This window comes from Hyaena hyaena, unplaced genomic scaffold (assembly GCF_003009895.1).
Source record: "Hyaena hyaena isolate Hyena2069 unplaced genomic scaffold, ASM300989v1 scaffold_371, whole genome shotgun sequence".
In the NCBI taxonomy this organism is placed as follows: Eukaryota; Metazoa; Chordata; class Mammalia; order Carnivora; family Hyaenidae; genus Hyaena; species Hyaena hyaena.
In genome coordinates, this window is record NW_024081003.1 from 1,373,445 (window position 1) to 1,386,063 (window position 12,619).

The following is a 12,619-nucleotide window of genomic DNA, read 5'->3' on the forward strand; positions in this document are numbered from 1 at the left end:
CTCTCCCGGGGCCCCTGGGTGGCTCAATCGGTTAAGCGTCCGACTTCAGCTCAGGTCTGGTTTGTGGGTTTGAGCCCCGCGTCGGGCTCTGTGCTGACAGCTAGCTCAGAGCCTGGAGCCTGCTTCTGATTCTGTGTCTCCCTCTCTCTCTGACCCTCCCCTGTTCACACTGCCTCTCTCTCTCTCTCTCTCTCTCTCGCGCTCTCGCTCTCGCTCTCAGAAATAAATAAAAATATTTAAAACAAAAAACCTCTCCCACCCAACCCCTGCTCCCTGGTGGGTATGGCGGGAGGGCAATGTCTCCATATAACTGTTTTATTAGGATATATCTAGATACGTTTTAAAATTTTATAGGAGAAATTCTCCCTCACAAATCTACTTTTCCAAAATGCTCTTGGCTAGTCTCAAATCTCTATTTTGTATCTTGTTTAAATAGGTTTCCACATAAATTATCAAGTTTGAAAAATTTAATATGTGTTTTTCTCACCAGTTTTCAGCTTCTGGACTTGTCTACTTATAATATTTTTGCTGTTTTTGATTGGCTTCTCTGTCATCTTCTCAACTTGTAGCTGTCATTGGTACTGAGTATATCAATCCATTATTTGCCATGTGTGGCTATTACCTTTCCTTTTTTCTTTTAAGCTTACTATTTTTGCTATAGAAAACTTTGCATTTTTATAGCTAAAACTACCTTTTAGGCTTCTGAGTTTCCAGTTTTCAATATAAAAATTTCTCCTAACGCAGAGATCTATTTTCTTGATTGTTTTATGGTAATAATTTAATTTTTTAACTAAAATCTCTTATCCAGCTGGAATTTTTATTTATATATGATAAGATTTAGTGATTTAGCTCTGTTCTGCCAAATAGATTTTCAATTATGTCAGTACCATCTTAAAGCAGCCATCTTTCCCCCAATGATTTGAAGTTTAAATATATGGCTTTGATTTAAATATATTCATTTAAATACATAATATGTAATACATAAAAATAGCTATATATAGATTTACATATATACCACATATGTATGTGTATACATATGTAAATTTAAATCTATTTCTTGCTCCATGTTTTTATACCCCTCACCTATTTGTCTCATCTTATATATATATTCTTATATTTTTATATGTCTCTCCATATAACTTTCATTTTGGTGCTTCTAGATAAATGTTAAAATCTTATAAGGTAAATTCTTCCTCACAAACCTATTTTTCCAAAATACCCTTGACTAGTCTCAAATATTTATTTCATATGATTTTAAAAAGCATTTCTTTAAATTAAACGTGCCAGCATTATGCATCAAATCTGGCTTTTGGAAGCAGACCCATCTGGCTGCCCTGTAGGGGATGAATTGAAGTAAGGAGGGGCGAGTGGCAGGGAGATGTTTAGCGGGTGGCCCAGTAATCCAGGCAAGCCAGGAGACAGCTCGGACAGGGACGGCAGGCAAAAGCCATTTCCACAACCAGATCAGCTGAACTTCGCCCTTTAGATGTAATGTACAAAGAAAAGTGAGCCCCACTATTCGACAGGAGGACTAGACAAATATAAATCCTTTCCCAGAGTGAGGACAAAGAGGAAGAAGTCAGTTTAGCAGTGCACAGGAGGAAAGAAGATATGTCCATTTGTGGATAGGCTGGGTTTGATGCATGAGGGTTACCTGTGGGCAGACAGAAATTGGTGTTGATGATATTAATCATTTGGGCAATTTAAAAATCTTTCAGAAGAGGTTTTCAAATAAAGGACTTGAGCTTTTCAGACATACTTTAGTCTTTATTCGCTTTCTTGTGAGGCCTTACTTTCTTCTGACTCATTCCTACTTTGGCAGCTTGAGGGCAGATTATTGTAAATAATCACAGAATGAGGTATCTCTTCTTATAAAGTGGAATTCTGTTCAGATGAGGTAAAATGTCAGTTTTTGAAGATATGTGTTCCCCTTTCATAGGAATATTTTCCTACAAATATTACATATGAATGGCTTTATACTAGCTTTACAAAGCTTCATATTGTGAAGGTCACTATTGTGTTCTCTCAATCATAGAAACAGTTTAGACTACCGGATACAAGCAATATTATCTCTTGAAATTACACTTCAGTTGATCTCCAGGTATTGTGTAGATAGGCTTCTTCTCACAGCTTTTTCATTCATTTGTCATTGCAGAACTTGACAGCCCAGAGGAGCTGGGGAAAAAGCGTATCTGCAGGATCATCACAAAGGACTTCCCCCAGTATTTCGCTGTGGTTTCACGGATCAAGCAAGAAAGCAACCAGATTGGCCCTGAAGGCGGGATCCTCAGCAGCACCACTGTGCCCCTTGTCCAGGCTTCATTCCCAGAGGGTGCTTTAACCAAAAGAATCCGCGTGGGCCTCCAGGTGATGTTGGCAAAGACTTGTTTCCTTGGCACATGTAGAGACTGTGTGAGCATGCTCTACTCAGAAGACCGTTGTGGTAACTCACCCCAGCAAAATCACTAATCAAAGCTGTGATTTGGGAAGCATTAAGCTAGTTCATGAAGTGTAAAGTTAGCTTAGTGGCTTATTAAAAAAGGTACACATTTTAGGGTTTTCTTTAAAAGTATCCCTTGGTTCTGATGAAAGATTGTTTTGTTAACCATAGGTTATTGGTCTCAGTATGTGCAACAAGAGCATCAAAGAGCCAATATACCATTAAAGAAACAAACTGTATTTGATTTGGTTTATAATATGCCATAGCATGAAAATCAGTACTAAGGAAACTTGCAAGCTTTCACATTTTGATTTAAGTAGATCATAAACACTGGGTTTTATCCAAACCCGTTGGAACTTGTTTTGGTTTGGAAAGCTAACTGAAAATCTTGGCAAGAATGGTCTTTCTTACATTTATTCGTTTCAGTTAGACCTATTGAAAAAGGAAAATAGTAAGGAAGGTAACTTACTTTGTGTTAATTAATATAGTCTTTAATATTCTTTTTGTAAGGTTTTTATAGAGTCAAGTACTCTAAACTCTGTGAAGGCCGTCGGTAACTACTTGGAGCTAAGGAGACCACCTTATATTTCAGTGATATCAGGTTCCCTTCAGCTCTCTCTTGTATTGAGTGTTTTACCAAATAGCAACAAAGCCATGAGGAAGACATTAGGTTTGGTAGTCTACAATTGACATCTTAAGTGCCTTTTTGTTACTTAACTCTGAAAAATCTCAATTTTGGCCTGGGCACACATTGCCCATGTAATGTTTATTGGATATCCTGCATAGGTTTAAAGTATACTAGACTCAATATTTGCAGACCTTTACTTTCAAGTAGACTAAAAGGCTTCTATGCCGGGGGTTGGGTTCCCTCTGTCACTCAAGCTCCTGTCGCCTCTACTCTGTGGGGAAATACTCACGGCTGACTGGTTCCTGCTACCCTGTTACGTTGTTTTGGTTCTTTTTTTGCGCCCTCCTGAAATAGTGAGAGAGGGTTAAGGAGAAAGACATTTTTTTTGGTTGTCTGTTTTAGGTTTTTTCCTCCTCACTTAAAAAGTCAATTTTCCAACGATAGAAAAATGGTAACTTCCACTGAAGGTCCTTTCTCTGTCTCTAGGCCCAGCCTGTTCCAGATGAAATTGTGAAAAAGATCCTTGGAAACAAAGCAACATTTAGCCCAATCGTCACTGTGGAACCAAGAAGAAGGAAATTCCATAAACCTATCACAATGACCATCCCGGTGCCCCCACCCTCAGGAGAAGGCGTGTCCAATGGGTACAAGGGGGACACCACACCCAGTCTGCGCCTGCTCTGTAGCATCACAGGTTTGGTTAACTTGCTGCTATAGTTCCCTTGATGCTAGCTATCATTTTCAGTCATTCTGTACAAAGATATAAAGCCTTTGAAACATCCATGCCAACTTTATAAACATAGAAAAAAAAAGAAAAAACATTTTACTTCTCTGTCACCTCATCTCTGTACCTTTTATCCCTGTACCTTTCTTTAAAGATGCAGAGATCATGACTCATTTAAAATTCAGTGAAATTAGTTCCCATACTTTTAAGTGTAGTATTAATAATTACACTCTTTTAAGGTTATTGAGGTAGCATTGAATCTCCTAGAGCATCTAGGTAATCTCTGGGGGACCTAGACAGAGGCAGTGGACCTAGCAAAACCCTTTAGACTACAGGAAATGGGATAGACTTTGGAGAACACAGAGCTGTCCATTGAACCAGGAGTAAGGAAGGGCAAAGCCATGACTCTTCTCACTACACAGTTCATGAGTGTAATCTAATAGACTAAATCTGCAAGGTTAGGAGAACACATTTTGCGATAAGCACGTGGACTCGAGAGCTAGTTCATCATTTGATCAACCTAGTATGATTTTTAAGAGAAAGTCCTAGATTAAGATAGGTTGTTTTTTGTTTCTGTGTGTAGTTTTAATGTCTGATTCCTCTTTTTACAGTGGAAAATTAAATGATTTAGGCAGTAAAAAATGAGCCGCTTCTTAACTTTCTTGATAGTTCTTGTCTTTTTTTTTTAAATTAAAAAATAAGACAATTATATTGTCTGTCTGAACAACTAATCTTTGCACCTATAAATTGCACTTACAAAATGTGCTGTATAGCTTGTGATTGCCCCAGGTTTAACCCATTCATTAGTAGCCAGACAAATTAAAAAAATTATTTTTGAAAAGTATAGTATCTTACAAGAAGATCACTATCAGGTAGCAATAGTGCCAGAAGGAGAATAGAGGATAGAAGGAGAATAGAGAGGAAATCTACCTTTAGGGCATGCCATTAATTGAAAGTTGTCAAAGTTTTGCAAGTTCCAGCTATGCAGGGAGAACCAGATGGTGAAGATTTTACAAGGAGTGTCTTCCATGATGAAGTCAACGTATCTGCTCTTGTTCTCTCAGGAGGCACCTCGCCTGCTCAGTGGGAAGATATCACAGGAACTACACCTCTGACATTTATAAAGGATTGTGTCTCTTTTACAACCAATGTTTCAGCCAGGTATGGAAATAAAGGATTCCCAAAAGCATTAAGGAATTTGGAAAAGTAAAAGTTTTTGTGCTCAATACCACTGGTATGATTATTTTTCTAAATTTTGATGGTGACCTTGGGCCTAACTCAGAAATTTAAAATTCACTGCCATAAGTCATTTTATCCAGTTCGCACAAGGAGCTGTACGGTGCTACAGTTGCTTCTGCTAGTTCTCAGCAATTTGTAAAAAACCTATTTCTGTTGATTGTTATGGAAATCTGGCCCCATTTGCTCACGGAAGATAGCAACTTGTTTTTAATTTTTATACTCTCAAAGAAAAAAGATGATAGGATTTCCATGTTTTCTTCTATAAAATCCTTATTCCTTCTAATGTAAAGTAAGAGATTAAACTCTTAAGCAGAAGTAGAAAGGAAGGCTCATCATGGGTAAGTATATGAGGGGAATAAGAATCTGAGGGAAAGACAAGACAGAAAAAAAAATCCTTAATATCTCCTCAGCAAAAGTATAACAAATAACAGATGTAAACCTTCTGTAAACTGAGTAAGCATCATTACTGTTTGCTTAAATGAACAAGTTAATGTTTTGGTATAATTTCCTTATATGCTTTACCTTTTTAATGATGAACTTTTTTAGGATTTTGCTAAAATCATCTCATTTTCACACTTCTATGTTTCTCAGATTTTGGCTTGCAGACTGCCATCAAGTTTTAGAAACTGTGGGGTTAGCCTCACAGCTGTACAGAGAACTAATATGTGTTCCATATATGGCCAAGTTCGTTGTTTTTGCCAAAATGAATGATCCTGTAGAATCCTCCCTGCGCTGTTTCTGCATGACAGATGACAAAGTAGACAAAACTTTAGAGCAGCAAGAAAATTTTGAGGAGGTTGCAAGAAGCAAAGATATTGAGGTACCTTGTTCATAACAAGTTTGTTTCATTACATTCCCCAGATATGGGGCTGAATTTTGAAGTTATATTAGCACTTACTAGAAATATCAAGCTCATGATTGATTTCAATTTTTGGTTAAAAAATTTGATATAGACTCATCCTCAAATGTTTTATGTCTCTTTGTTTGAGGTTATCTTGGTTAAAATGTAGTACTGATGAATCTACATTGTGGTCTCTACTGCCCTGTGGTAACTTGAATTCTTTTAATTTTATGGCCACTGTCTTTATTTAGCACATTACCATGATTTTCCATTTTCAAACTCGGTAAAAGTATTGGAGTCAAAAAAAAAAAAAACAACAACTTTCAAAGTCTGTGTGAATAAGTGATTGATGTCAGCACTTTCTCAAACATGTCTAAGGTTGCTAGAATAGAAATGAATATATAATTCTGTCTTATACATGTGCATAATTTGGGTTTCCAGTCACAATTGTTGAATTGTGAGCCCAAAGATTTATTTTTGTGGCAAGTAACACCATCGAAGTAACTTCCTAATAAGGAGACAAATGTGACATAGAAATATGTCAGTCTTTTAATATTATGTGATTTAAGATCTGAAAATTCTTTCAACTTAAATTAACATTAAATTATGTATGTCTTTTACTCCAAAAGGTTCTGGAAGGAAAACCTATTTATGTTGACTGTTATGGAAATCTGGCCCCACTCACTAAAGGGGGACAGCAGCTGGTTTTTAACTTTTACGCTTTCAAAGAAAATAGACTGCCATTTTCCATCAAGGTAAATCATCAACAGACTCCGTGAGTTAAAAAAAAAAAAAAAAAAAAGTGGGGAGTGGCTGGGTGGCTCAGTGGGTTAAGCTTCTGAGCTGATTCTAGGTCAGGAAGTGATCTCACCGTTTGTTAGTTTGAGCCCCACGTTGGGCTCTACTCTGGCAGTGCAGAGCCTGCTTGGGATTCTCTCTCCCTCCTCTCTCTCAGAACAAATAAAATTTTTTTTAGAAAGAGCTCTTAGAGAATAAAAAGAAAAGAGTCTAATGATTTATCCAGTTTGAAATATACCACCAAACTTGAATTCAGAGGAACAAGGTCAGATTTTGCCCGAGATCTCCCTGAAGGTACTTTTGAGCCAGGAAAGCTTTATGATTAGTGAAAAAGACCTTCTACCTTTTAAACAGCTAAATGATCATTTCTGTTTAAGCAAACATTTGTAAGACTAAACAATCTAGAATAATAAAATACATCAGATCTTGTTTATTCTTATTAATCAAATAATGGATGAAGTCCAAACCCTGTAAGTTCCATCGTAATGGAGCCCAAGGACAGTCTGCAGAGACTTCCTCCTCAGAGAACAGAAGGACATGGGACAGTTGTTTAGTGTTGTTATTATTTTCTCTTCTTATTTTTGCTAAAACGGAAGCCTTGGGGAAAAAGAAATTATTAGATGGGAAGAAAATGTATATAACCCAGATGATGCAACAGATTGCCAGGGTAAAACAAGGAAACAGCAATCCTGGGTCTAATCTGGAAACCGGGCGTTCTAAACTCCTCTGAGTTTACATGTGACCACGGTGGTTGATCTGGGACGGTTACCATCATCTTTTCCTGTTACTCTTCCTGCCTCTTGAAGGGCTCTGTAAAATAAACATGTTTAACCCTTGTACAGACCAGTATGCTCAGAAAAGTCCCCTCTATAACTGTCAACTGCCTAAATTCTTCTAGATTAGAGACACCAGCCAAGAGCCCTGTGGTCGTCTGTCTTTTCTGAAAGAACCAAAGACAACAAAAGGACTCCCTCAAACAGCTGTTTGCAACTTAAATATCACTCTGCCGGCACATAAAAAGGTATCTTTTGATACTGGTTTATTGTGACTCTCTTCCCCTGGTCTTGAAGAAGTGGGCCCTTGGTATGCAATTAAGGAATGCTCATAACATGGTTCAAGTTCTGACACTCCAGCTGTATTAGCGTCCGTGTGTAGATTGAGTCTTGTTACTGTGGTGTCAAGTTCTTATGGTTTGTATGATGGAGTCCTCTGTGGAGTGCTTTAGCTTCTGCTGGTAGCTCATAGATATTTATGCTTTCAAATAATGTCACACATTAATTTGCCGTGGATGTACAGTTCTTGATATTTTGTGTTGGCTTCTTTTGATTTGCTTTGCTCTCTTGATTCAGCTTGCATTTTGTGCTTTCTACTCGGTCCTTTTCATATCCTGATATTCTTTTCCCTGCTGTCCATTATAATATTCCTTGTCTCTGCAATGCCTCTTGGAACCAAAAGGAGACAGAGTCAGATCAAGATGATGAGGTAATATGAACACTTCTGCTTTTACTCTATTGGAGATAGATTAGAAATTGAATCTGTATGAAAGAAGTTGCAGCGGGCTAAAGTGTGGGAAACAGATTATATTTTGGCAGATCTTAGCATAAGTGAGGTAAAGGCTGTACAGTTTTCTTAAAGAATGGTTTACTCTTCCTCCACATAAACATAGGAATACTTCAGGGCATTCAGGAATGTGATCCCACTAGTGATTGGAAAAGTGGAACTAAAGTTCTTTCAACATTTTTAAATGTAGGAGCTTGGCATGTATAAATATACATTTGTTCATAGTTTCACCTAGTATCCACTCTGTGTAACATTCAAATCAAGACCATGAGAAATATATGAAATTTTATTGTATAAGTCACGTTGTTTTATGTAATATAAAATGTGTGTTCCATGGCTACTGGTAACTATTTGGTATTTAAAGAAAATTATCTTGACGATTTTTAAGGGTATAGTGGAGTGGTTCCATTTGGTTTTAAATGAGTTTTTCCTTATAAGGCATCTCCTAATATTTTTCCAAGTTATATCATAATTTGGATTTTTAAAACTCACACCCCAGTAATAAAAAATAGAATCACTATTTCTAATAAAACCCTTAACCCTTTTTAACCACATCTACACTCTATGCCTTTGAACATATAGAAATAGCAGCAGTAATCCGAATGAGACACCGTGTGCCCTTTTCCCTTGAATGTGCTCACATAGAGTGAGTGTACATCATGATATATGTGTTTTCAATATGAAGGAATTTGGGGAGATTTACTGCTCAGCATCAGAAGTCTCTGTAACGCTTGTCTTGTATTTGTAGTTCCCTGTAGTCTGCTGTGTTGGTGCTCTTATATTTGCTAAGTGATGGGAATTTGGTCGAGACAGTGGGTGGGACTATAGAGTCACAGCGGGGAATTACCATTTTCATGAAGAGAATCCATATGAAGAAAAATAGAGATAAACCAGGCATCATCCTACAAAATGTTTCAAAACTAAGTCGATGTCACAAGGAATTTGGACACAGTCTCTCTCTCTTTTTTCTTTTTCAGGCCGAGAAAGCAGATAGACGACAGAGCTTTGCATCTTTAGCGTTACGTAAGCGCTACAGCTACTTGACTGAGCCTGGAATGAGTGAGTTCTCTAACGCATTTACTAATCTATGTGGATGTTGATAAGAAGAGACATTTTTTCTATACAAACTGAATTTGGGGGTCATTTGAAAGCCCAATGGCAAAAGAAAAATTGCCTGCGGGGAGACTTTATCATGAAATCTATGTGATATTTTGTACATAGTTGAGGATGTGAAGCACAAACACCCTTAGATCACAACCTCAAAACAGTTTTGGAAAAAAACTATTACCTATTTTAAAATTTAGAAACATCTACTCATTACTTATCTTTAAAAATCTTGATTTCACTGTGATTGTGGTGCTAGGAGACAATGCACCAATGTTGCTTTAAATCTAGACTCAAAAGAGAAAATATTTATTTTTGTATATGTGGATTGGTAGAAAGAATGATAATGTAACTTTGATTTTCATCTCATTTTTCATAATATAGGTGGGTCCTTATACCTTAGTCCCGATTCTCTTTCTTCCCAGTTTGCAAGAAGTGTATCTTCCTACCTTCTTGAGGCACTTTTTTATTGATTTCTTATCTTCCACTTCCTCTCTCCCTCTCTGCCACCACCCTCACCCCTTTAGTAAATATCAGTTCCAAGGCTAGTCTTCACCAAACTAGCTAAGCCCTTTTCTTCTCTCAGTGATTGTTTTGGTTCATTGTTAACTGGCTTCCAAGTATCAGGGTATAAATCCATTCAGTCATATACACTCATTCCGTCTCCCTCCCCACCTCACCCTTACCCTTTCCCTCGACCCTCCAGAGAATTCATCACCCAAGAGGAGCTAAGACTCCTGAAAGCAGCACCATGTTTGATCCATTGGAAAAGGATTTTTACACAAATAATGTTATTGAATAATTTCTGGCTGTTTCTCATCATTCACAATTATTAACTTGAGTTCAGGGAGGATTGGAAATTTACCAGTAAGAGCCACAACTTTGGTTTTTCCCAGCTTTCCTGAGTTCTTGTTTCTGTGGGCCAACATAACATATTCAATGTGTGGCAATAAAACTCCAGTACTTAGCTTATATAGTCTTAGCATAATCTTCAGTAGCTCCTTGACCACTGGTGAAGCTTTTATATTCAGACACGAAATGGAGAGCATAAGAAAAATGAAATTCTACCACACTCATGAATGTTCTTCCAGATCTCAGTTTTTGCCTCTGGCATAAATGTCTAAATCCTTCCAAAAGCATAAGGACTGAAATTAACTCCTCTTATGCTACAAAGCACGGGTGGTATATGTGTATAAGTAGATGGTTTTTCAATATGACTAAATATCCTGAGTAGAAGTTTTCTTTGGAACACTATTTTGCCCCAAATCTAAGGCTCTCAGAGGGTAGCTGATTGGGACTCCCAGGCAAAATCCTTAAGATTTGGACAGGCTCCATGACCAGCTCCTTCAGATCCAAGGCACCTCTGGACAGGTGAGCTCCCATATGATTCTGGTCCCTGAAGTATTTGGGGGGCTATATGAGTTTGAGGTAAGGCCCATGCTAAGTCAACTAAATTTTTTCCACTTATGAAAGTGTTGGTATTTTTTGGTTAGCTTCAGTTATGGCATAGCATATTGATAGAAGGAAGAAGGTACTTTTCTGTTTTATGAAAGGGAGCATAACAGTGGTAAACATAGAAATGGAAAGGACTAAGACAGAACTAAAAGAAAACACTGAATTGGTGTTAGAATGCCAAGTGATGCAGCTTTTCCCTCAGTACCCTGTCCCTTCCACCCCCACCTCAACTCCCCAAATAAGAAAAAAAGAATCTGGTATAATTCAGCACCTGATATCCAGAACCTCCCAGAAATTGTCTTTGTTATAAAGGGCATCACAAAACATGTGTCACTTACGCATAAAATGTGTAACTGATCAGTAAATTGGCTACTTCATGCAAAGCTAAAACCACACATGTGGTTCAGAAGACTACATTGCTTGACAGAGCCAGCCTTCAGTGGTGAAGGAGAGATGCTTTCCCAGTTTCTGGTAGTTATAAAAATAAATTCTCTTGAGACATTGGGCTGAGCCCAAGTCGCTGAATTTAAGGAATCCCCAAACCTTCCATTTGCAGTATGGTATGTCCAAAATATATTAACCAATATAATATTGAGAATTATGACTAGGAGGGGTAATGAACGGGTGAGTTTATCCTCAGTTCTTCCACATGTCTTTAGAATAATATGTAAGCCTAGAAGAGGACATGTTCTGAATATTTGAATTTAAATGCACACTAGGAATGAAAATCTTCACCCTTGTGGGAGTAGCTGCTAATCCAAGGACTGGATTATAGCAATGGCCCGGGCACAGCATGAAGAGGAGCATAAAAGATGAAGCAGATTGTTATTTCCTCTTCACGTTTCACTATTATTCTGAACCAGTGCTTTCTGGGAGCGAAACTGTACTCAACTTTGACATAGACCATTAGCCCTTAGCAGGCATTCCAAATCTCTGTGACCAACTCGGTTTGTTTGTGAGAGCTGTAGAAGTAGAGAGGACTCAGTGTGTGTTTGCTCTCCCCCAGTGAGTGTGCTTACCTCATTTGTGTGTTTCTTGTCCCAGTGCCAGATGAATGCTGGTACTGAATCCATCTTTCCTAGTGGTAGGTCTGCCTCATGGCTGATCCACTGTTTGGAGCAGCCATGAGCCTCTTGAACATTCTGGGAAGGCACCAGAATTGGTACCTTTGCCATTGATAAATATGTATACAGATATATACTGGATCCCACTGCAGATACTTAAATATGGGGTGTTAAAAATATGACTGTGCTTTTTAGATTTTCCCATGATACCTTTTGAGAATTTAAAGTATGATAGATTACGGGGAAAGAAGTATCCGAAATAAACAATGTACTTTTCTCCATGATGAAGGTAATACCAGATGTGGATATATTTAGTTGCAGATGTATTTTCAATATGCGGTGTTAAATATTTTCCTAAAATCTCAAAAGGTACCAAGATTTTGCATCTCATGGAAAAAGTGTACTCTTCTTTCTAAATGCTCTTGTGAAAGTATTTTTAAAGTTTATATATTGTGCATAATATGGCATAAAAATTGTATTACTTCATTGGCTTGTTTGCCGTGATATAATGTGCATGATAAGATGTTTTCAGTTGCTTTGCTTGCTTATGGTAACCATGAACCATATTTTCCGCTTTCCCCCCCTCTGTGTGTATGTACACATGCATTTTTAAATCATTTCATATTACATTTTCTTTCTCCTCACCAAAAGGAATATGCTGCATGAGAAAAAAATAAATGCAAACATTCCTTTTCTTTGTTTTTTCCTTTTGAAGTTCTGATTCAGAAAATTTCTTGCTCTTATTGGCTTTTTATGGGTGTGAAGC

At 37.6% G+C, this 12,619-nt stretch overlaps 1 protein-coding gene across 4 annotated transcripts in view; it reads left to right on the top strand.

Moving 5' to 3' along the window:
• ANK3 (ankyrin 3) overlaps positions 1-12,619 on the top strand; it is a 341,189-nt gene that overhangs the window by 276,106 nt on the left and 52,464 nt on the right. For all 4 annotated transcript variants that reach the window (XM_039250506.1, XM_039250504.1, XM_039250503.1 and 1 more), the window contains 7 exons: positions 2,156-2,367; positions 3,555-3,762; positions 4,857-4,953; positions 5,623-5,851; positions 6,502-6,627; positions 7,569-7,691; positions 9,208-9,289. In XM_039250506.1, coding sequence (XP_039106437.1) covers positions 2,156-2,367; positions 3,555-3,762; positions 4,857-4,953; positions 5,623-5,851; positions 6,502-6,627; positions 7,569-7,691; positions 9,208-9,289 — 1,077 coding nt within the window. The remainder of the gene's footprint in view (positions 1-2,155; positions 2,368-3,554; positions 3,763-4,856; positions 4,954-5,622; positions 5,852-6,501; positions 6,628-7,568; positions 7,692-9,207; positions 9,290-12,619) is intronic.